This window comes from Macrobrachium rosenbergii, chromosome 51 (genome assembly GCF_040412425.1).
Source record: "Macrobrachium rosenbergii isolate ZJJX-2024 chromosome 51, ASM4041242v1, whole genome shotgun sequence".
NCBI lineage: Eukaryota > Metazoa > Arthropoda > Malacostraca > Decapoda > Palaemonidae > Macrobrachium > Macrobrachium rosenbergii.
In genome coordinates, this window is record NC_089791.1 from 5,174,040 (window position 1) to 5,198,978 (window position 24,939).

The 24,939-nt window shown below is 44.8% G+C and overlaps 1 protein-coding gene across 5 annotated transcripts in view; it reads left to right on the plus strand.

Moving 5' to 3' along the window:
• The window catches only part of LOC136833122 (DNA excision repair protein ERCC-8-like), a 232,215-nt gene that overhangs the window by 188,359 nt on the left and 18,917 nt on the right, over positions 1 to 24,939 (plus strand). For all 5 annotated transcript variants that reach the window (XM_067094776.1, XM_067094777.1, XM_067094779.1 and 2 more), the window contains exon 4: positions 391 to 583. In XM_067094776.1, the coding sequence (XP_066950877.1) occupies positions 391 to 583 (193 nt within the window). The remainder of the gene's footprint in view (positions 1 to 390; positions 584 to 24,939) is intronic.

Genomic DNA, 24,939 nt, shown 5'->3' on the forward strand with positions numbered 1-24,939 from the left:
AATGTTACAACAATGATAAATTCTGAAAAATTAAAATCCCTTGTTAATTCACTACACTGTTTTTTTTTTAGATTAACATAATTTAGTTTAGTGCTGCATTTAGGTAGTTTCACATGTGGGATTATGTTGACTTTTTTGTATAATATATGCAGAATGTTGCAAGTACCATATTTATTTTTTTTAATTCATGTATGAAGCATCAAGAATGCTGAATCCTAGCTCCGTTATGTATTACCTTTGATAGTTTTTATGCTAACTTTTGTAAAAAAAAAAAAAAAATATGCGGCATGTTGTAAGCACCCTGTTTAATAGTTTATTCCATGTATGAAGCATCAAGAATGCTGAGTCCTAACTCCTTTATTACCTTTGATAGTCTGTATTTTGCTTTAGGTGGAGTGTGTTCAGTGGTATCCTGCCGATACTGGTTTATTTGCAACGTGCAGTCAGGATAAGTGTATCAAAATATGGGATCCAAACCGTATGCGACCAGTTGATCAGTTTAAATTTGGATGCAATGTGTTGCATCATCATATGTCTCCAGTAGCTACTAAACATTCCTTGCTGTCAGCTTCAGGGGAAAGTGGTAAGTTTTAATTGCATTGATTGCTTGCCTGCTTGAATACCTCTTTTACTCTGTTTTACTCTGTTTCAAGTTACATTGACCTCTGGTTTGCTATTATACACAAGATTTTTTTCAGTTTAGAGGTATTGCAGTGCCCCCCCCCCCATTTTTTTACGTTTCACATTTCCACATTTCATTTTGTTGTGGATTTTTGTGGAATACATTATTCTCTTGTCCGTGGGGTAATTCTCACTAATTCACGAATTTTTTCATAGTGCAGTACAGTATTCGCTAATTACTGTATTTTCTTATTTTCATGACTAAATACATTTTTATGATAAAAAATTATTTACAGATACTAATTTTCAAATGTTAATATTAATGTAAACACAGGAAAATACCTATAAAATGTTTAATAGAAATTAAATAAATCTGTAATACAAATTGTAAACTTGTTAAGCTCATTCTGGGGCCCACCCTGGAATGACAGGTGGGCCCCAGAACGAGCTTAACAAGTTTACAATGTCTCTCTCTCTCTCTATAAACAGCAAAATATCTGTAAAATCTTTACAGTAAAACAAATAACTAAATCTTTAATACCAATTGTAAACTATTTAAGCACATTCTGGGGCCCACCCTCTCTCTCTCTCTCTCTCTCTCTCTCTCTCTTTAAAGATAATGTAAGATGTATTTGAAATTATATTACTGTACTGTACAGTGTTTTTGGATGACAGAGTATACTGTACAGTATCTAAAATATTTGCTAATTATTTTCATTTTATTTTCCAGTCTGCTTTTAATGAAATGCAAAACTTGTACAGTAATTATGCATGGAAAATATCAAAAATTAATAACAAAGTAACATCACTTTTATCTATAAAACTATACTGTACAAAACAAATAAACATACCTGCATAAAAAATCAGTCTTTCTCTTATCTCAGAGAGAGAGAGAGAGAGAGAGAGAGAGAGAGAGAGAGAGAGAGAGAGAACTTTAGTGTTAACATCGGATCACACTAACTTGCTGGTGATGAGACTTCACAATGGCTGGGAGGAGAGTATGAATGTTGAGTCTTGCCTACATGAAAATTCAGTTTTTAAATATTTTTTTACTGTGATTAGAGATGAAACATCAATGGTGGTGAAATATTCTCTTGTGTACAGTACTGTTATAATATGTGTGATAATCATAGTCAACTACACTTTTAATGAAATATGGTACAATAAATCAGATAAAGCAAAAAATATGGCAGCACTACCTTCGTCGATCTGTCATGAACTCGTTGGATTTGTTTATCTTTGTGTTTTTTTGTTTACTTATGAAATTCAGACTTTAAATATTTTTATGGTGATTAGATCAATACAGTATAAATGGATTCTGTAAGTGAAATGACATGTTATAGATATTTTGCAATGTTTTCTCATTAAAAATGTATACTGAGAGAGAGAGAGAGACAGCACAAGAATTTTGTAATAAATTTATGGGAGATGGTGAGGACTAACCACAAAACAACGTAAACCAAGAACTTACTGTGGTAAATATTTTTTTATCATTCTGTTTGGAGGTACGTGTCCCTTTGTTCTAAACTACAAACATTTGTTTCGACATGATATACAAACCATCGGTCCTTTATATTAGGAATTACTTTCAGCAAAGCTGGAAATGGCCGTTGAACTTTCGAACAAGGTGGTTAGGTAGTTAACTACCATCCGGGAAGCAGGGTACCGCCTGCCCGGATGTAAAATTCCAATTTGCTTTCAGCCGTCGTGTGCTGCAGACATGATTCTCGTTCTGTGCCCTGACCGCTGTTGAGCTGTTTTCCCAGTGGGATCTTTCTTGTTTTTCCTTTGCTTATCTATTATGAACATTGATAAACCTTGTAAGCCCTCCTTCCCCCAGCGTGTATGTCCTGGGGTGAGGGAAGAAGTGCAATAGCTTCAGCGCACATGTAGATATGGACCCACATGCCCTTTGCTCACCTGCAGAGGACATGTTTGTTCTCGTAACTCTCCTTGCTCTGAGTGTTGTTCCTGGTCTGCCGAGCAGTGGGCAAAGTTTGAGGGGAGGAGACAGTACTGAAGGAAGCCCGCCATGGCATCATCTGAGGGTTATACACCCCCGACGACTCCCTTAGTGGCTAACCCATCGGGATCGTTTCTCCCTCTGGCAAGCTTCCCCCTCTTGCTGCCTCTCCCATGGGTGAGGACTCCCCCTCCCCTTCTTCACTCACTTTGCCAGGTGTGGAAGGCCGTGGGGGAGCGGACAGTCGGGACATCCTCTCTGGGGCCTCTCCTCACCCCGGGGGTGAATTTTTTCCCCCGGAGTGAATAGAGGCTAACGTTTTTTACCCAACTTTACCTTCAGGTTTGGCGGTGGAGGCGTCTCTCGGTGGCCAGGTCTCTGACTTTACATCTACCTGGCTGCACCCTGGTCTTCCAGGTGTTCCATCATTGAAGGGCCTGATATCGCATCTGTCTGGCGCTCCGGTAACAACCCACAGAGGTATCTCATCCACCACATCAACCGTCACCATGACATTGTTTGGCAAACTGCCTGTGACGGTGGCCTCGCACCTGGGCACCCAGGTGTCAGCCACTCCTGCCATAACGCTGCCTCCTGGCTGCTTGGCCCCTTTGTCTCTGCCTGGACCCTCAAGTATGGTCACGTCATCAGTGCCATACATCTCCATGCCTGCTCCTGCTGTTGCTGACCCACGCCTGTTCCCGACTGTGGTTCCGGCTCCTAGATGTACCAACTCTCGGCCTGGCCTGGCTACTGCTCATGCTCCACCCCTGCCCTCGACCCATGCACCAGCTCCTGGCTTTCCTGGCTACCGTACTGCTCCACCTGCCCCGGTAGCTGCTGGCCCGATCACGGATGTCCCCGCTACCTGGCTTTCCTGTCTCCCCTGGCTGCGCCTGCATCTTCTTTTGTTCCCTCCTGGAGGGGGGACCTGAACAGCATCCTGAAGAAGATGATGAAGAAGAAGTCGAAGAGGTCTAGGAAGGTATCATCGTCTTCGTCGTCTGCTACCTCTTCTTCTTCTTCGGCTTACCAGCCGAAGAAGAAGAAGCCTGTCCCCCCCACAAGAAGTCTCGCCCCAAACTTCTAAGGGACTGCCTCCTTCACAGGGAAGGCAGTGGGATCTCTCGTCAGCTCTTCCCGGTCCATGAGCCAGGGAACCGATTCGTTGACCCCCGGGTCAGTCGTGTCAGGAGCTGAGGGCATACAGGGCATGGTTTCCACTCCTGCCGCTGTGCCGAAGAGGCTGACTTCTAAGGCCAGCACTGTGTCGGACACTCATTCACGATCTGCACCGAGTACCTGGGTTTCTAAGGAGACCCAGGTACCCCGGTCTGGTACCAGAGAAACCTCTCTCCATACCGATTCAGGCACAGGATGGGAGAAAGAGTCTGGGCAAACAGGTGCTCCAACTCTTCCTGCTAGCACTCCTACGAGTGCCAAACAAGGTTCCTGGGAAGGTGCGCCAGTCTCTCAGGTCCGGACATCTGGCGAGACAGAGAAGAGGTTCCCTGCTTTGTCTTCCTGAGGGATTTGGGCCTCGAAGAAGACTGGGCCCCGTCTAGAAGACAGCGCAAGTTCTTGCCAGCCAGTCGCACGCTTGACTCCGCCCAGTCCCCGGCCACATTCGCATGGCCAGCCTGGCTCGGGGGAGCTGAGTGCGCGGCTCAACTCGCGTGAACCACTCTGCTCTCCTCGGGACAACGCTTCGCCGAGGCAAAAGCGTTCTCGACCCAGGTTGCCATCACCACTGCGGATTGGTGACCACTCCCGGCCCGCTGCTTCTAGGACCGGCGGGGGTGCCCGATCCTCCTCACCTGTTCCCTCAACCTCCTGGGCTCCTCCCAGGGGCCGCGAGTCGGACAGGAAGAACTCCTGCGAGTCATCTCCCCAGAATTTGACCTCCAGGGCGTACCTTCCCGGCTCAGTTCTTGAATCGACCAGATCCTACCCCCACGTGGTGCAGGAAGGATCACAGGTCTGCCTAGTTTCTCCCTCCTGCGGGGAGATTGGATTGGGGGGACCACACCCTGGAAGGACTCAAGGGTCCTCTTCCCAAGGACATGGAGACCCCCAAGATACAGAGAACTTTTGCTGAGGTAATTGCGTTGATTCACCAGCACAACAACCTCAGGGAAGGGACCATGGCCTCATCTGTGGATCGTCCTTCGCACCTCAAATCCTTCTGGGGACCAAAAAAGGAACCCAAGGTTTCGGTGGGACTGCCTTGGGCCAGCTTGCCAAGGGGGTCCTCGATCAGGTGAATGGTATTGTGTTTGGGCAAGACAATTCCCTGTGATCGAACCGCTCAGACAAGCTGGTTCCCCCTCCTCTGCCTCGACAGAAGTATTTCTATACGCCCTCAGAGAGGGCTTTGCCACCTAAATGGGTTGACTTGGACCTGGTTCATCTAGGCCCGGGTCTCTCGTTGCAGCAACTTATTGCAGAGAATATTTCTCTTGCAGCAAGAGGCAGCAACCCTGGAAGCCACCGCCATGGCAGCTTTCCAGGCAGTCTCCTGGTTGGATCTGTGGTCGTTCACAGTATCCAAAGTGGCTGCTTCCTCAGGCGCTATCGTACCTGGGGAGGACTCCGCTTTCAGGAGACCGTGCCAGTCTGGAGGTAGAGCCATCTCCTACCTCACCCACCAGATGGCAAACCTGTGGGCCAGCCTGGTCCTTAAGCGGAGACACGCCGTTCTTTCTTGCTTCTCCAGGTCTGTGGGGCCCGAGTTGGCAATCACCCTGCAGAATGGACCGTTGTTGGGTTCTACCTCTCTCTTCCCTAGAGTTGGTGGAGGCTGCAGTGGACAAGCGTCGGGCCGATGATAGTGACTGCCTTGTTCACCAGGCAGTGGCCAAGACCTCCGGGTCTTCGCATTCCACTGCAGCCAGGCCTTCGGGTCAGGCTAGCTCTTCCTCGGCCCCTAAGAAGTCCCAATCTTCGAAGGGATCCCGTGGGAACACCTAGCCTTCTTCTTCCTCTGGAAAAGGTGGGTCTTCCCACCCCATTCAGCCCACTTTCCAATCCAGTAAAGGGGGCAAGGGGAAGAAGCAGAAAGGAAACTCTAGGGGCGGCATTCCCCTCCCCCCCAACTGCTGCCAAAGGTGGGGGGTTGCCTGTTGTGCCATTGGGCAACATGGAAGTGATACGGAGCCGAGACCTGGATAGTGGATGTCCTTCTGGGAGGGATATCTACTACCCTTCGAGTGTCGGCCACCCCTCACCAGCACTCCAGTCCATCTCTGCACCTAGTCCAAGGATCACCAAAGGATATTGCACTAATGCAAGAAGTGCAAGCCATGCTGAGCAAGGGTGCTGTGGAAGTCGTGTCAGATCGGTCCCCGGGCTTTTATAGCCGAATCTTTCTCGTAGAGAAAGCCACGGGGGCTTGGAGACTGGTCATAGACCTCTCTCCCTTGAACCGATTCATTTGCCAGACTCGGTCCACGATGGAGACAGAGTGATCCATGCTCGCCTCCACCAGGAAGAACAACTTCATGCTTACGGTGGACTTGAAGGATGCGTATTTCAAAATACCCATTCATCCGTCCTCTTGCAAGTACCTCCACTTTATCCTCGGGGAGTCAGTCTTCTAATTCAGGGCACTCTGCTTTGGGCTCTCGACCACTCCCCAGGTGTTCACGAGAGTGTTCTCTCTCGTGTCAGCTTGGGCCCATTTGCACGGGATATGTCTACTGAGGTATCTCGGCAACTGGCTGGTCCTGGCAAGTTCCTACTCGCAGTTGCTACAGGACAGGGATCGGCTCCCTCGGCTTTGCTGCAAGCTTGTGATCTTAGTAAACTCTGAGAAGTCAGATCTCGACCCCAAGCAGAGGATAAAGTACCTGGGCATGCTGATAGATGCGGTAGCAGCGAAAGTCTTTCCCTCAGACTCTCGTATCAGCAAGTTCAGGAAAGCGGCACAACTGTTTCTGTCTCGACAGGTACAGCCAGCTCGACAATGGCAAGTCGTCATCAGTCACCTGTCGTCGTTGGAGAAGCTGGTCCCTCATGGGCGTCTTCACCTTCGGTCTCTACAATGGAGGCTAAAGAAGTATTGGTCCCAGTCTCGTGACCCCCAGTCCTTCCTCATCCCTCTTTCCAAGGAGGTGAGAGAGGACCTAGACTGGTGGATGGACGACAGGAACCTCTTAATGGGAGTATCCCTACATACTCCCCCTCCGGACATGCTTCTGTTCTCGGACGCATCGACCAAGGGATGGGGCGCACACCTGGAGGAGTTTCTGACTTCAGGAGTGTGGCACCGAGACGACAAGCACCTTCACATCAACATCCTGGAAGTCAAGGCAGCCTTCTTGGCTCTCTAGGAGTTCCAGGATCGAGTGATGGGACACGGTAGTGGCATACATCAACAAGCAAGGGGGTCTAGTATCCCTCCCTCTCCACCAGTTGACGATGCAGGTGTGTGAATGGGCACTGGCTCACTCAGTAGAGCTGTCAGCCAGATACATTCCAGGCAAGAGGAATTTCATGGCAGACAAGCTCAGCTGCCAGAATCAGGTGATTGGAACAGAATGGTCCCTTCACTAGGAAGTCATGGAAAGGCTGTTCGATCTATGGGGGCGTCCAGTCATCGATCTGTTCGCCACCCGGCACAACAGAAAACTTCAGGTCTTCTGTTCAGCTGTGCCGGACCTATGGGCCGCCGCAGAGGACGCGTTCCAGCACCCGTGGGATGACCTCAACATCTATACCTTTCCTCTGTTCTGTCTGATTCGCAGAGTGATCAAGCAGGTGCTGATCACTCCAAATCTCAGAACGATTCTGGTGGCACCCAAAAGGCCACAGGCCGTTTGGTATCCTGACCTGCTAGCCCTCCTTTCCCAGACGCCAAGAGAGATCCCCTGCCCCCCACCCAACCTGCAGTGTCAATCCCACGTCGAGCGGTATCACCTGGCAATGAAGTCCCTGTGCCTTTACGGCTAGAGGTTATCCACCATCTCTTGCAAGCGAGAGGCTTTTTGCATGCGCAGTAACGGAGATGGCCGGATACCTCAGATGATCCTCCTCAGTGGTATACCAGAGAAAGTGGTCCGTCTTCTGTGGTTGGTGTCATGGATGGGGATCTCTCTGGTCGGAGCCACTGTTCAGCAGGTCCCAGACTTCCTTGTCTTTCTTCGCTGAGAAGCTTCTCTCCATTCCAGCTGTAAAAGGCTATCGGGCCGCATGCGGCCTAGTCTTGCAGTTGAAAGGTGTAGATATCTCCTCGTCCTTCGAGATATCCCTAGTGATAAGAAGCTTCGAAAGGTCTTGCCCACCCAGGGACCTCAGGCCCCCTGCGTGGGATGTGACTCTCGTTCAAAGGAGCCTGACTCATGCACCATACGAGCCTTTACGAGAGTCGTCAGACAGGGATCTGACTCTCAAGACCGTGTTCTTGCTGGCCCTGGCATTGGCAGAGAGAGTTGGCTAACTTCACGGACTTTCCTTTGATGTTAAACACTCGAGGGGATGGAGATCAGTTATGCTCGATTTCGTCCCGGATTTCATAGCAAAGACTCAGAATCCTTCGGTCCCTGGCACTCAGTTCGAATCTTTCACAATCCCCTCCCTAGAGGACTTTGTTGGTAATGATCCAGACAAGATGCTACTTTGTCCTGTTAGAGTGCTGCGGCGCTATCTGAAGAGGACTCGCCACCTCCGGCCTGAGTGTCGACTACTCTTCGTTAGTACTGGCTTGACCAAGAAAGAAGTGTCCAAGAACACAATTTTTTCTGGCTTTGTGAGACGATAAGGAGAGCGTATTCTGCTACTGGAGAAGACGACACCAATATGCTTCGTCCGAGAGTTCACGAAGTCCGCAGCATTGGTCCCTCTCTCGCATTCTGGAAGAATCTGTTGGTCCCACAGGTTTTGAAGGTAGGCGTGTGGTCCCAACAGACCACCTTCGCTTCCTTCTACCTTCAGGATGTTTCACACAAGTCCTTGGGCACTTTTTCCTTGGGTCCTTGGGTCCTGTGGTGGCTGCTCAACAAGTTGTGTAGCTTACCCAGCTCTTCTAACAGAACAGGTTGCATCTCGCCTAAGATGTACGGTTGTGATTGGAAGAATAAATGTGGAGTGACTGGCCTCTCTTCCTTCTCCTCATCTCAGCTCTCTTCCTATGGGCAGGGAGCAGACATGCTGTTACATGCTGGATCTGGCGGTTGATGCAGGTAAGCAGTCAATTAGAGCTTCCGTTCTATTTCCGTTAAGGATTATAGAAGCAACCCCACTCCTTCCCCTTGCAAGGGGGGGGGAAAGGAGACCATGACAGTAAGACAAACCCAATGCTTGTGATTGCCTTAATGTCACCGACTTTAATTTCTTCCTAGCCTACTTTGCATGAACTGACATTTCCTCTTTCATGCAAAGGGACCCAGAAGTCTAACACTTGATCTCACGTTTCTTACAACCCGATCATTTTGTCAGAGGCAGTTTTCCCTTCTTCACTCTATCGGTGAGGAAGGGAACACAGGGTGTTGTGAATTCCAGTCCATTTATAGAGACTCACTAAGATTCCTCTCTCCAACCAGTGAGTCTTCCTAGTGTGAAAGACTGATGGTTTGTATATCATGTCAGAACAAATCACAGTTTTTTAAGGTAAATTGTATTTTTCCTAACTATACAAACCTGAGGTCCTTTACATTACATTTCATGCCCACCTCATGCCACCCCACAGTCTGACACCTGGGCCGAAAGGCATGTTTATATCTGGGCAGGCAGTACTCCCACCTCCCAGACAGTAGTTAACTGCCTAACCACCTTGTTCGAAAGTTCAGCGGCCATTTCCAGCTTCGCTGAAAGTAATTTCCAATGTAAAGGACCTCAGGTTTGTATAGTTAGGAAAAATATAATTTACTTTAAAAAAATTGTGATATTTTAGATGTTCTCTATTACAGTATCCAAAATACATACCTGTACAGTAAATATCATTACAAAATCATCTTACAACACAGGAAAATAACAGTATACATAAAATGTACGCTCAGACGATGCGCAGAGTTACGTAGACCAAAGAAAACGTGCGTGTCTGAATGATAGAGGATACTTAAGAGTAACAGTTGTAGGCTGGTACTTAATTTTGCAGCATGACTTTGAAATGATAGCAGGGTGTTTTGGGATGATAGTTTGAGGTATATTTTTGTTTGAACTGTCAAGTTTGGCGATGAATTGTCAAAATAGCAGTTACAAGAATTTTAGGGGTATAGCCTACCCAAGAGAAATAGTTAATGTTGAGTACTGTAATGTAAGGTTACTTTGGATGGTTCGGGGTGTATTTTTGGTTTGAAATTATATTAGATTGTTTTAGTATGATAATTTAAGGTGTATTTTTGTTGAAATATTGAATTAAGCAGTGAAATGGTAAAATAGCAGTTATAAGCATTTTAGTTCGAGGGGTACAAGGTATTTAGCAGTTATAAGTCAGTTATAAGCATTTTTAGAGGGGATTTCTGCATTTTTGTGGTAGGTTCTGGAACCTGTCCCCATGTAAAAATGGGGGAGCACTGTATAAACAAGGTTTTTTCAGTAAAGAGACATTACACACAAGGTTTTTTCATGACGGAAATATTACAAACAAGGTTTTTTGATAACGTAGTCGCTTGTATCATCCTCAAGGGGTTACCTTCCACGGTCTGCCAGAGCTCCATGGTAACCAAACTAATATCAAAGAATTCTCTTCTAGTTGGTCTTTTTGGCCAGGTATTGTGTCGTTATGATTAACAATATAACACGTGATGGAGTCTATAATGGACTCAGAGATAAGAGGGCACTTTCCCTTATCTTCAGCGAAGCTGAACCCAGTCTTTCTAATGTCAAAAGAACCTGCAAGAAAGAGAAGTGACTATTGCGCATGCACGTCTGCCATTAAATTCAACTTTTTTCTTTGATTTCATTATCAAGGGTCATGCAAACATCAAAAATAGCAAGGTAAGTGATATTAAGTTCAGGTTAAAAGTTTTAGTTTTAAACTTTTTGAATTGATAATTTGTTTGTGAAAGCTGGAACCTGGTTCAGTGATTGCTAGTTTCGTAAAGCAAAAATTGTTTTAAATTCCAGCTAAATGTTTTTACTAAAAGGAACGTTCCACAACTTATCATTAATATAGAAAATCCTTTCAAATTATATGATGTCTACAATAATTTAGGCAGTAAGTGAGAATAACTTTAGCCCTAGGATTACATATCTGTAAGTGGCTAGCTTAGACCGAGGACCCTAGGATCAGATAATAACAATATCTGGGCAAAATAAATCGATAGCCTAACAATAAGACTACATATTAGTATAATTTTTTCCTTTTATATAAGCCTGTGTACTTAAGCATGAGCTAAATTATCCAGGACGATCCTAGGCAATACCTTATATTAAGTTAAGTGATAACTTTTTATGAAACATCCCATTTTTGGACTAAATTGTTAGCTTAGACCATGTAACCTAGGACTAAATGAAATAGTAATCTGTGCTGGATGAGATGGTAGTGAGCTACTGTTTTATATAGTAGACCAAATAGCCTAGGATTGGACATAAACAACAACCTGGGTTAGACAAAAAACAGTAGACTAACTATAAGGTTACATATTAGTAAGTTTCTGTTTTTATATAGCCTATACATTTAAGAGTGATCTATAACAACCTGAATTAGGCAATACCCTATACTAGGCTAAGAAAGAACAAATAAGCCTAGGATTATATATGAACAGTATCCTAGGCTCAATAAAATAGTCTAGTTTTTACAACTTGGTAGCATATCTTTAAGGCTACATCTATTAGGGTCTTATGTAGCCTATACAGTATCCTTAAAGGTGATATAAACCTAGAACAGGCAGTAGCCTAACCAGATTAAGTAGGAACCCCTTTTTAAGGAATATCCTACTATTAGCCTAAAAAAGTGATGACCAAATATCAGGTAAAAGGGTAGTCTTGGCCACACAAAACAGAAAAACAGATTATAAGAGGATTATTTTCTGTATAGTTTAAATCCTTAAGTTTTAAATGAGCCTATAATAGGCGGTGGCCTAGAATAGGTTAAGCGAGAACCTTCTAAGAAATCCTCTATTCTCAGCTTAACATAGATTATAATTATTACTAGAAGCATTAACCTAAGCTATATAAAACAGTAGCTTGGGTTAGTTAAACAAATTAGTTCATAGCAATTAGTCTGAATGGCATGACAATTAGAATTAAAAGTTTCACTTAGCCATTGCAAAAGGTGTCTTGATGGGTTCATTAGGGGTGAGGAAGGAGGAGATTATATCTTTCTGGCAGAACTCTGGCAGCAGATATTTAACCCTTTCTCAGAACACCAATGTTTGGGCCAAAACCCAAAACATCAGTTCCTGGTAACTCCCAGGTTAATCCCACGGAGGAATAGAGGAATCTTTACATGGGGTTGACATTCTTACTAAAGAATATGAAGTGGACATTGCCACTGAAATGGGCCTGCTGAACCCAGAAGGCTCAGGGACAAAATTTAGCTAGCCATGGGAGAAACCTTCCAGGAGGAATTCTGTTCCCCATGCAGCTATTGTTGCTGAATAGGATCTTTCCCCAAAAGGGATACTAGGATCCACCTAACTCTGACTGATATGACTACTGTTGATTTCCTTTGGTAGAAATATGAAACTCCAGAAACTGCGTGCTGTGCTTTATTCCTATTCCTTTAGAATTTCGATATACACTGACTAACTTATTCACAGTTTTACAGTTATAGTAAACAAAATATAAATACCATATGAGTAATGTTACAATAGATTGGATATTTACAGTAGAGTAGTTAAGTTGTTTTCAGATAACAGTATGTACACAAACAACTAAACAAGTAGTTAACATAAACATCCCCCTTTCTTTGGGTTTTGACAAAATAAGAAACTAAACAAACTGATACAACATAAAATAAGGAACAAGTAGGATGCATTGTAAACATTAAAATATAAAAACAATAAATTATTCGCCCTTCATCTTTCAAGCTGCAGACGAGCTGATCTTCTTGGCAATTTAGGCATGTCACAAATAGGTTGATAGCTTGTTTGTTCATCATTAACGATTGGTTTCCCTCAATTTACTAGTTTCTTCCATTTCTGGTATTGCCGATGAATCCTGGGTAGTTGGACGGATATGAATTCTATTTCTTCTATAAGTTCCTCCTTCCTTTCCTTCAATTATATAGGATCGGTTTTCTTGTGCATGGCTAATGAGCCCCTTTTCCCAACCCTTCTTGTCTGGATTTTGATAATATACAGGTTGCCCCTCGTTTAATGGTGTCATATCTCTTGCAGTTTTATCATAATATTTCTTTATGGATTCTCTCCGGTTTCCCTTTTTGAGAAACTGGATTGTCATTGTTCATAATTTCAGGAATTATCGACCCGTAATTTACGTCCAAACATCATCTGAGCTGGACTCAAGTTAGAGTCTTGACGTGGTGTATTTCTCAGCTCTAGTAACGCCAAATATTGATCTTTTCCATCTGCATGCGTCTTCTTCATCATATTTTTACTATTTCAACTTGTGACTTCAGCCTTCCCATTTCCTTGAGGATGTCGGAGATGACATCCTGTGCTCTATACCCACTCTTTAACAAAAACTTTAAACTGAAACAGAGCTGAATTGTGGTCCTCCATCGGACACTAATTGGGTAGGAATCCCGTATCTAGCAAACATCTTGATTATCGCTATCACATGATTTGAAGTTGTTGACGTTAGAAACTCTACTTCAGTGAATGAGGAATAATAATCAACAATGACTAGATAATTTCATCCAACAATCTCAAATAAATCTAATCCAATTTTACTCCAGGGTCTGCCTCCGTCATCAACATCCATCAACGATTCCTTCTGGTTTCGAGGTTTATACTGCTGGCAGATGTCACATGAATTGACCATTTGCTTTATTTTTCTCGACATCCCTGGCCAGAATATTGCATCGGCCTGAACCTTGAGTTCTATCAAAAATTAATTAAATGGCTGTTTGTATGTAATTTTCCAAAACCTGAAGGACTGTAACACTTCACTGGTACGAGAACAACAATACTCTTCTAATCTCCTAATTACATCATCTGGATTATCTTTCTGCTCCTCTGTTTCAAAATTAAACTGGTCAAATATTTCTACCATTTGTGGTCCTGCGCAATGGAGTATAATTGCAACCTTCGTTTTCTTGGGTTTAGAACTAGCTATAGCTTGCTGTCATGTAGATGTCCACTTGTCTCCTCCATTTTTTGAAAGTATCAGCAAGATTATCATCCAAGGGGTCTAGTGGTGGAGGCAAACGAAACACAGATTCAGCCATTTTCTTCAGGAAAACACGTTTTGTAACAATAGTCTTTTTTTTTCTGGATTCTTTAAATAACCGCTGCCACCATGTTGATTTCCTTTGGTAGAAATATGAAACTCCAGAAACTGCGTGCTGTGCTTTATTCCTATTCCTTTAGAATTTCAATATACACTGACTAACTTATTTAGTTTTACAGTTATAGTAAACAAAAGATAAAAGGGATTTTGACAAAGGAAAAATCTATTTCTGAGGAAGGTCCCGTGTCACCCGGTGAAATTCCATTACAGCACAATTTCTAGGTATAATATGCTAGATATACCAGAGAAAAAGAGCTTTCAGGAAAGCTGGGTTACTACCCCCAGTCGAGCGCCTTCTAGGAAGACGTCGGTATAAGGAAGGGTGAGTGAAATACCACTACCACGGAAACATACTCGAAAGATCTCTCCCTATCAAAACCCCCGGAACAGAGCGGTGAGCCGTTACAGCCCCTACACTCAACACCCGCCAGGACGGCGACACCAGCGCCACCTACCTCATTCCATGCTAGCACTAACCCCAGACTTGGCATGTGCAAGAGGGGGAGAGCCATAGGTGAGTCAGGGAGGGTCACCAGGTGACACGGGACCTTCCTCAGAAATAGATTTTCCTTTGTCAAAATCCCTTTTCTGAGTCCAGTCCCGTGTCAGCCGGTGAAATAGTGATAGAGAATCATGCCAAGGCTGCAAACTACCAGGAAAAAGAAAATGGGGGGGTAATCTGAAGAAAAGGCAAAAGTTTTACCAAAATAATTTTAATTAAGGAATCTCTTCATGTAGCAAGAACACTAAACTAACATATTAAATCTAAGGCACATCAAAAAACTTAATACTATGAAAGATGGGGAGGTCCCGCACGACGGACGGAGAAAAGCCCCAAAACCACTTAAAATTACTAAAGTACAATAAGGTGAAACATGACAATGGTGTACAAATTTCAAATGGCAAATATAATCTTAATACTATACACGTAAACTTAAGCTAAACACGTAAAGATCAGACAAAAATCAATTAACAAAATTAAGTGCATATATACACATATCTGGGGTACATGGAGCCAAATAAAAACTGTCCAGTACCCCACAAGAAAAACAATCAATAACATGTCAGATTACAGTTTCCATCAACAGAGACAAGAAACATCAATATGAGGAGCAAGGCAGTGAGGCATAATCAACCAGGAGAATAAGCAGAAAAGTAAATGAGGCAGGCGGGGGGGGGAAAGGAAAGGACAAGGATATGATTAATTAAGGTGGGGAGATGACACTTCCCACAGCTATGGTAGAAAATTTCAGGGCTTGAGCGATTTTTTAAATAGTGGCGTTTAAACACTAGAGGTGATTTCCAACCCGTATATTTAGATCAACTCTGAGAAAGTCCATATTATGAAAGTAATTAATGGAAGTAGCAACTGCTCGAATATCATGAACCTTAGGAACTGAATCTGGGTTGGCTTGTTTAATAAAATACAGAATTTGTTGTCTTATAGCATTTAGTGAAAGAGTACCACCTTTCTCCCTGATAAAAAGAGGACCCGACTTACTCTGTGGAGTTCTTAAAAGGTAAGATTTAAGTGTATAAACTGGACATAAAGACTGGTCTTGTGGAAGGGGCACCACCTTCCAAGGAGACCACCTGTCTTGTGGGTCTTCGTTTTTAGCTAAAAATCTAGGATCAGGGGAAAGGAGGACCTCTCCAGACGGGAGGAAGTTCACAAAATTATCACCTCTAGTGAGAGCCGACAGCTCTGAGATTCTAGCACCTGAAGCCAAGCTAATCAAAAATAAAGTCTTCCTTAACAGATCCTGATAAGAGCAATGAAAGTTATCCATCTCTGATGCTAACTTAAGGACGTCATTGAGAAACCACGTAACAGACTGTGGGCGTGATACTGGTCTCAGACGAGCGCATGCTCTGGGGATGGATGAAAAGTAGGAATCTGTAAGGTCGATTTTAAAGCCGTAAAGAAATACTTTCTTTAATGCTGACTTGATTGTGGTAATAGTGGCGGAGCAAGGCCTTTTTCAAACAATGATCTAAAGAAGGAAACTCCTAAATTAGCTGTCATGATTTTGGCTTCAGATGCTTTTAGGAAGGAGGCTAATTTTTTGACTGCTGAGTCATACTGTCTAATAGTAGAATCTCTTTTATCTGATTCTAAAAACAGAGTGTTGACAGGGTCAATGTTTGCTCCCTTTTGGGCTGCGAATTTTATAAAGTCCATAAAACTAGGGCATTCTGAATTCTTGAGGAAGCTGACACAGTCTTGGTTTGTACTGTCTGGGTCAGAATGGGCTTGGGAATCCGAAGACTCCGTAATCCCAGTTCCTGAAGAAGAGGGAACCAATTGCTCTTCGGCCAATAGGGGGCTACTAGGGCTAATTGACCTTTGAATGTCCTGAGTTTGTGTAAAACTTTCAGCAGTAAATTTATTGGGGAAAAGATAAATCTTCTCCCAATTGTTCCAATCTACTGTCATTGCGTCCGTGGCATACGCCTGAGGGTCCAGGTTGGGGCCACATAACAGGGGAGCTTGAAGTTGCTCTCCGTTGCGAACAGATCCACTTGGAGGCCGGAACCTGGCGGCAAATCCATTTGAAAGATTCCACGTCCAGGGACCACTCCGTCTCCAACGGAGTAGTCCTGGACAGGGAATCCGCCACCACGTTCGCACCCCGCTAGGTGGGTGGCTGACAGGTGCCAGCCGTGCTTGTTCGCCAGGGAGAAGATAGCAACCATTACTTGGTTTACTCGACCTGATTTGGAGCCGCCCTGTTGATGCAATGAACTACCACTGCGCTGTCCAATACCAACCTGATATGAATCCGGTTGGGGCGGATTTTCTTCAAAGTTAGAAAGACCGCCATAGCTTCCAGGGTGTTTATATGGAACTGCTGAAACATTGTGGACCACGTTCCTTGTACTTTTGTTTTGGTGAATACCCCCCCAGCCGCTTAGGGAAGCGTCTGTGTGAACAACTAGTGCCGGAGGGGGAAATTGAAGCGGAACTGTACTTGGACAGGCCCTTGACTGAGGCCCAAGGCCGCAGTCTTGTCTTTAAGATTTGAGGGATGGAGGAGACCTTGTCTCTGAGCTTGACATTGGCTCGACTCCGCCACACTCTGTTTATGTCTTTTAAGTTTCGCTTTTAAGAGCAGGTCTGTCACTGAGGCAAACTTGAAGAGATCCAGGACCCTTTCTTGGGACCGGCGGGATGCTGATGGATTTTTGAGAAATTTCCTGGTGAGAGATGCTATCTCTTTCCTCTTGGGAGGTGGGAAGGATAACGTGTGTGAGATGACAGATCCCACTGGAGACCCAACCACTGAAACCGGGACTCGGAGTCAGGCGGGACTTCTCTCTGTTCAGTTGAAAACCTAGCGACTCCAGGAAATTGATGACTATGGACGTAGCTTTCTGACACTCCAGAACTGTTGGTGCCCAAATTATCCAATCGTCCAAATATGCTGCTAGGGATATCCCTTGAGACCGGAGTTGTTGTACTACCGTGTCCGCCAGCTTTGTGAATATCCTGGGCGCAATGTTCAGACCGAAGGGCATGACCCTGAAGGAGTAGGCTTGATTCCCGAGTCTGAAACCGAGGAACTGAGAGAAGTTCCGCGCAACCGGGACGTGATAATAAGCGTCTGAAAGATCGATAGAGGTGGTGACGGCTCCACGCGGAAGTAGAGTCCGTACCTGAGCTACCGTAAGCATGCGAAATTTGTCGCATTTTATGTAGAGATTTAGACGCGACAGATCCAGGATCACTCTTTGCTGATCGGAGTCTTTTTGGGAACAGTGAATAACCTGCCTTGAAACTTTAGGTGCCTTACTTTCTTTATTGCTCGTTTGTTGAGCAATTCTGTCACATAATCCTTTAGGATTGATGTGGGTGGCTGGTAAAACCTGGTTAGAGGAGGAGGGTTTTGATCCAGCTCCATCCCAGACCTTTGGACACAATGCTGTGTGCCCAAGGGCTGAAGGTCCATTGGTCCCTGAACCAAAACAGGCGACCACCTACCTGTGTTCTCTCAGTGGGAGGGAGCGGGTTTATTCCCCTACCACGTCCAGGTCTTCCCCTTGGGGTGGTGTTGGGCTTTCCCTCTATGAGGGGCTTTGCCTCTTCCCCCCTTGCAACCCTATTAAGGCCGTGAAAGTAACCACGGCCCTCGTAGGGTGGGGTTGTATGTGGGGTTGTAGCCGGTGAGGCCAGTGCAGCATAGGAGGGTGCAGCTGGTTGGACCAGCACATACTGTTGTTGGGGGTGAGCCTTTTGAAGTGGAAGGCTGTGCCACTGCCGAGACCGGGACGGCTTGGACTACCGCCTGATGGTGGGGCCTCTTATGCCTCCTAAAAGCGTTTACCTCCTCTCGATTGGGGCCGGCCAGATTCTGGGGTCTTACGTTTGTAGGGGAAATGCCCCAGCGAGAGCGCAGACTCTGGTTGGCCCGTGTAGCCTCGGCCATAACATTTGTGACCTCCTCTTCTGGGAAGAGGTTAGGTCCCCAGATCGAGCTTTTCACGAGCTTGTTAGGCTCGTGACGGATAGTAGCATCGGCAAAGATGAACTTTCTACATTCCAGTCTGGCCATGATAAATTCAAATAAGTCAGACTGAAGCCTGCCAGCAGGGATTTAGCCAAAACCTGAAAAAGGGCTCGTCCGAGCAGGAGACGGCAGTAGCTTCAGTAAGGCATACGGAGTTCAGGGACCGGGCTAGCTTAGTCCGGGCATCAAACTCCGCCTTTCAAAGAGCTTCCGGCAGCTTGGGGAGCTGCTCACTAAACTGCGTGGAAGCGCAGAAGGGGTCCAGCTTCCCGACCGTGAAAGTGGACGGGGCTTCCAGCCAGAACTCATTACTTCCTGGGAATACCAGGGAAGTAGGGTCTGTCTCCCTTAGCTGTGGTAACGGATTACCATCAAAGCACGCTCGGGCCGTAGCCAGAGCGACTTTGTCCAAGCAAGGGGTGGGAAGGTTGTCTCCCAGGGCAAACATAGTGAAGTTGCCCTTGAAAGGAGTCAACTTTGTGTTGTCTGCCTGCCACTCCGTCAGAGTGCGCAGGAGAGCCGACTGAGCTTGGTCCCTAGGGACGATGACAGTCTCCCTAGGAACCTTGTCTGACCGAATCCAAGCTTCCTCCGTCAGCCTCACGAAGCCTGGGTAAGGGGGCAGGAGATCGGGGGGGAAGAACTCCAATTCCTCCAACCGTCTCGTGCCAAGACCATCAAGAGTCAGTTTGCCATCATGTTGGATGGCCCGGAGAGCAAAACGCCAAGGGTTACCGACATCGAACGGCGGGAGGTCCGCAGTGTCGGGATAACATACTGTGGTTCGGCTGGGGTGGGTGAGCCATTCCCGCCAGTATGTTATCATGACTGGCCAACTTCTCAGAGATTTTGTTAAATCTTGAATCCAGGTCCTCCGTAAAAACGCTTATAAAGCTGATTAGCAAAGGCCTCTGCGTCAAAAGCAGGTTGGCGAGGAGGGCTTGATTTTGCAGCCCTCTTACTCGCGCCTTTGCTGGAGGAACCAGACTTGCTCCCGGAGGCTACAGGTCCTGAGACCTTAGCCTTCGACGGGGAAGGGCGATGCCTTCTTGGAAGTCGAGGACTTATAGCCCTTCGCCTTCCATGAAGTCTTCAACTTCAACTTGGGGATAGCAGATGGAGCTCTATCACCCAAGGAGGAAGACTTCACAAAACCTGAAAAAAGAAGAAATGGATGAAGCAGGGGAGTCAAATAAAGGGGCCCGCCCCAACAACCTCACTTACCTCACCACTTACCACCTGGTCCTGCTCTATGTTCATGGGTTCCAGGTTAAGATCCATGGCGGCAACATCCTCCGAGACCTCAGCGTAGAGGATATCCACTTGGGGTGGCTGGGTCTCATCCCGGATCTGCTGGATGATAGGGGTGGCAAGGTCTTCAGGCACTGCGGCCGCCACCCGTGCGCCGGGGTAGAGCAAGTCCCTCAACCTGGCGTCGAGGACGTAGGGCTTCCCGACGGAACGTTCCTTCCAAACCCAGCCACCCAGGCCCGGAGGGATTCCAAGGCAGACTTCTTGGAAGCTTCGTCCGCCTGTAAGAAAACCAACAATTAGCTAAGAACGAAAACCATTCCGGGAACCTCATAAACATAAATATACAATATGAGGAGCATAAAGCAAGGAGTAATGTAAAGACTGTCACTTACCGACTCATCCTGGACAGTTGTGCAGAGAGCAAAGCAAACCTCACAACCATCAGGGTGCCAGACAACCAGGTCATCCAGTCGGACCGCACAACCAGCGTGGGTCCGGCAAACTACGTGACCGTAAGGGTTGTTGGAGGAGGTGGTGTACACCCGGCTCCTCACAGCGAACAGTCTGTAAAGTGAAAAAAGTACATGAACCTCCCACCCTAAGCAAACTAAAGCTGGCAAGGCCAGGAATTTCAACTGCAACCGGAATACTCCGGCGGAGAAGAACTCCCTAATCATAAACTGGGCCAATAAGCTCTAAATTACACAGAGTGGAAGGTAAGGATTTCCAGACCCGGAGTACTCCGGGGAATGAAAGGAGAGAGACCAGGAACCAACCATAAGGGCTGCCAGTAAAATAACGGCGGAACCCCGGGTATAGGACCGGACTCACTTATATAATATATATAATGAATAAAGGAGAGTACTCCTGTAGATAAACAGACTTATCTAAATACAAAACAAAAAAATAACAGTAACAAGTGATGGTAAGAACTCAAGAGGACGGAAGGATCCGCTCCCTATATAAATGAAAAACCTTCCGCTTCTTACTTCCCGCCAGAGAAACAAAGTGGGTAAAATGCTCGTATGTTCATAACATAGGCTGAAGCAAATATATATACCGTATCAACGTAAACCCGGACGGGAGGAGAATGGATAGACAGTGTTCAACACGTTCGAGTAAACAAACCACCAACCCCAATACAGCGATGCTAGGGACTGTATGGGAGGGAGCGAATCCCTCAACCAACAAGGAGAAGTCCCTGAACTCGGAGAAAACGCCATCTAGCGTCACCCGCACGAGTAGAGCAAGGCTGGAGAGGGGGGGGGGGGGGGAGGGGAGGATGGTAGGCTACCAGGAAGGAACAGGAGACGGGGAGAAGCTCACCCGCTCAACTGCACCATACCTCCCAGATGAAATGAATCTTGGAGGGGGGAATGACTGGAAGCAACGACAACCCGATGCCCGACTCTACCTAGGCGAAGCCTAATATGGACCTAACCTAGCATAGGCTAGGAAAAGGAGGAGGCAGAAGGGGAGGAGGAAACAACAGGGAGAGAAATTTTGTGCTGAGAACCAACCGGGATCGAGAATGGGGGGCAAGGGGCGACTAGCCTAGAGGAGACACATCCAAAGAACTCGATTCCCCAAAATGGAGGAAGAGAACTAAGGGGCTCACTCTGCCCACCAAAAAACGATCCCGGAGGAAACAGCAACAAAACTCCCTCAACCTGAACTCCTCCACCCAGGGCAAGGGGATGGAAGCAACAAGCCTACTCCACAAAATAACCATCACACAAATAAAAACTAAAAATGTGCTCACAGAGAGCGTAGCCTACCACGGGGAAGCGGTTAGATCTGAGGCTGCCGCCAGCACCCGAGGTAAACCAACTCAATAAAATAATAAAATAATAAAAATAAAAATAAAACTAAAAGAGAGCACCATCTTCAATAAAAATTAATTAGCCTAGTAAGACCAAAAATAACAGGAACCCAACCTGGGGGGGGAACCTAGACGGGCATCACTCTCACCAAAGGCCAGTAGGCCAATGAATGTAAATTCAAAAAGGGGGGCCACCGCAAGGAAAACCACCAGGAAGGGAACCAAGGGGGCAAAAATTATCTATAACGACGAGGAGACAACTCCAACTGAAAAGAACAGAAGGAGTCGCCTCGCGGTCGACATGGCTGGCTGGGGACGCTGTGGCGTCATAATAAGATCTCAATATTTATGAAAATACGAGACCAAAACAGCCAAAAAATCAAAACAAAACCCCACAAGAAGATGGTACTTAACTTGGAAATGGTAAAGCTGCTCGATGCCATGATGAAAAAAGCAGAAAAATCCAAAAAATGGAACGAGCACAAAAAGAAAAGATAGTTTCACGTGCTAGAAAATGGAATGAGGTAGGTGGCGCTGGTGTCGCCGTCCTGGCGGGTGTTTGGTGTGGGGCTGTAACGGCTCACCGCTCTGTTCGGGGTTTTGATAGGGAGAGATCTTTCGAGTAGGTTTCCGTGGTAGTGGTAATTCACTCACCCTTCTTATACCGACGTCTTCCTAGAAGACGCTCGACTGGGGGTAGTAACCCCAGCTTTCCTGAAAGCTCTTTTTCTCTGGTATATCTAGCAAGGTTATACCTAGAAATTCGTGCTGTAATGTAATGGAATTTCACCGGCTGACACGGGACTGGACTCAGAAAACCATATCCAGTAATGTTCAATGAATTGGATATTTACAGAGATGGAAGTTGTTTTCAGATAACAGTATCTACACAAACAACTAAACAAGTAGATTTAACATAAAGAACAACATTTTGATGGCTGTTCAAAAGACTTATGCCTCTTGATTAACAGGCAGTTAGAGTTCAGTTGCTGAAGATCAGATCTTGCACAAGCTTCCCAAAAGGGATACACAGTTTGCACATTTGATCATTTTCAACAAAATTGAATTGAGATGAAAATTAAAACAGCAAAATGGGACATGAAGCATGATTTTTGGAGGTTCATTCTATAAATACAAAAATGTACTAGTACTCATCCTGTAACTTGTAAAAAAGTGAAGTGTTATACAAATGCTGCCCAAGCAAGGTCTAATGTTAGAATTATGACTGGAAACAACAAGATGACCAGTTCAGAATACATAACTTAAGATCAAAACATAATAGGGGCTCCAATACTCATCATCACCCTTAATGAAATAATCCTTGGTGGAGACAAGTATGATTTTCTCCCGATGGCAAGTATCTAATTTATGAGCAAACTATACATCTGCAAAACAAAATAATTTCCTGGTATTTGAAGGATACATGGAGAAACCACTAACAAAAACAGTTTTCTTGATGTGCCTATAGCAGTCTATAGAAATCACAACTTACCAAGATGAAAAATGGATCTCTACTTCCATTTCAAATAAGACCTAAGGCACCAAAGCAAGATATAGTCCCTTCAACTTTCAAAATTATCCTAATGTGATGACAGACTCCAAGTTTGTAGAAAAACTAAAAACAAGAGACAATGGCAGAATTAAAACCATCGCCACAGTCTTTCCAGTTTGAAATTCCACCAAAGGAGACCCTTTACCAATCAAAAAAATGGATCTCTACTTCCATTTTGAATAAGACAAGTGATTCTCAAACATGTAAATTTTCTGTCCCTTCACTTTAAAAATTATTAATCAAACAAGATAGATTTTCAGATTTGTCTTATAATAAAACAGAGACAATGGTTGAATTAAAACAATCTGCCTCTTGTCATTCTAAGGGCAAAGATGGGAAATTCCACTGAGGAAACCAAGAAACAGAAATCCCTATTTGAAAGGAAACTGATTTCTGCCATATATGAGTTTGGGATTAAAGAAGACTCAGAGGGGACAGCCTAAATCAAATTTTATGCTAGGCTCTGACTCCTTAGTATTAAAACCTCTACCACCTTGCTAGAACTACTTCCAAAGATTCCAGGATAATTTTTTTGCTAATTATTTAGGCCAAAAGTCTAATGTAGAACCTGATGGGAGAGCACTCTTGACTTCCTAGAATTTAAAAAATTATGAATGGAAGTTCACCTCCATCAAATTACTCTCAAATGTCACTACATTTTATCATTCAGTTGTGAAAGGACCTGTTTGAGAGTCTACACTGGCTCAACTCATCCTACCTACTTTTATACCAACAGAAACTGTTGAAAAGTGTATGCTCTTCTAAAAAGGGGAAATAGAAACAAAGAATTCAGTAAAAGTGTTTACATCAACCCCAAATGGCAAAACAAAAATCTTATAAGCCTTCAGTCATTTAAAGTTTTAACAGTCAAAAAACAGGTAGGTGGTCTGAAGGGACAACAACAACAACAGCAGCAAGTACATAATCAAGGTCCAAAACCATCTTATAGGGAAAAAGGAAAAGCAACACCTGGAATGTCTATATTAGCACTTGCTATATTTTGGGGTCTTGGGACATCACAGACAATGGAAGTTTTCCCTGTTGGGGAGAGCATTATTTATATATGCAGAAAGGCCCTGTTAATGGCAAAATTAGAACATGAGTATATTTGCCACCAACTCTCTTCAGTCAGTCATCAAAAAATTATTCCTCCAAACTTAAGAGTGATCCTCAACCAGTCAAAATTGAACATGCATTTTTGCCAAAAGTTTCGGATAATTGCTGTGTATTGAAGGAACTTTGAATCGTTTCTAAAGGGATTGGGCAGGTTTCTTTGTCTAGATTCTCTTAATTACCATATTGTATAGCTGTGAGAACGAAGATTTTAAAGTTCTGGATAGGGAAAGATACAGGGATTTCATGCTCTTTAGGCTAAACATATAAAAAAATATTTTACAAAATTAGCAATGGTATTGGGTACAAGAACTCAATAAAAGGAATACAACCAATAGCCTACCTGGACAACTAGTTGATTAGCTTGTAAGAAAAACCTAAGAGCAATGTCAACAGACTACTGTCAAAAAGGTTTTATAATAAATTTGAAAAGGCTGTCTTGTAGAAGATATCTTTACAGTCTGTTGGCTTTCCCCATTATACTCAAAACAGAATAAGGCAAGTCCTCAAAAGGTTCCTTGCACAGCCCAGAGTTCCAGGTGGCAATTAAAACGTGTGATGGGCCTGCTGCAGTTTGCATCAGTAATAGACCCAATACATAGATTGCAACTAAAAATGTGAACAAATTTTCATCGCATGCAAGAAAAAGATGCCACTCAACCTCATCAAAAGATTAAAAAATTATCAAAACATTCGGCCTTGGATCCGGAAGGAATCTCTGGCAAAACAGGTCACCCTGGCTCCTCCATCT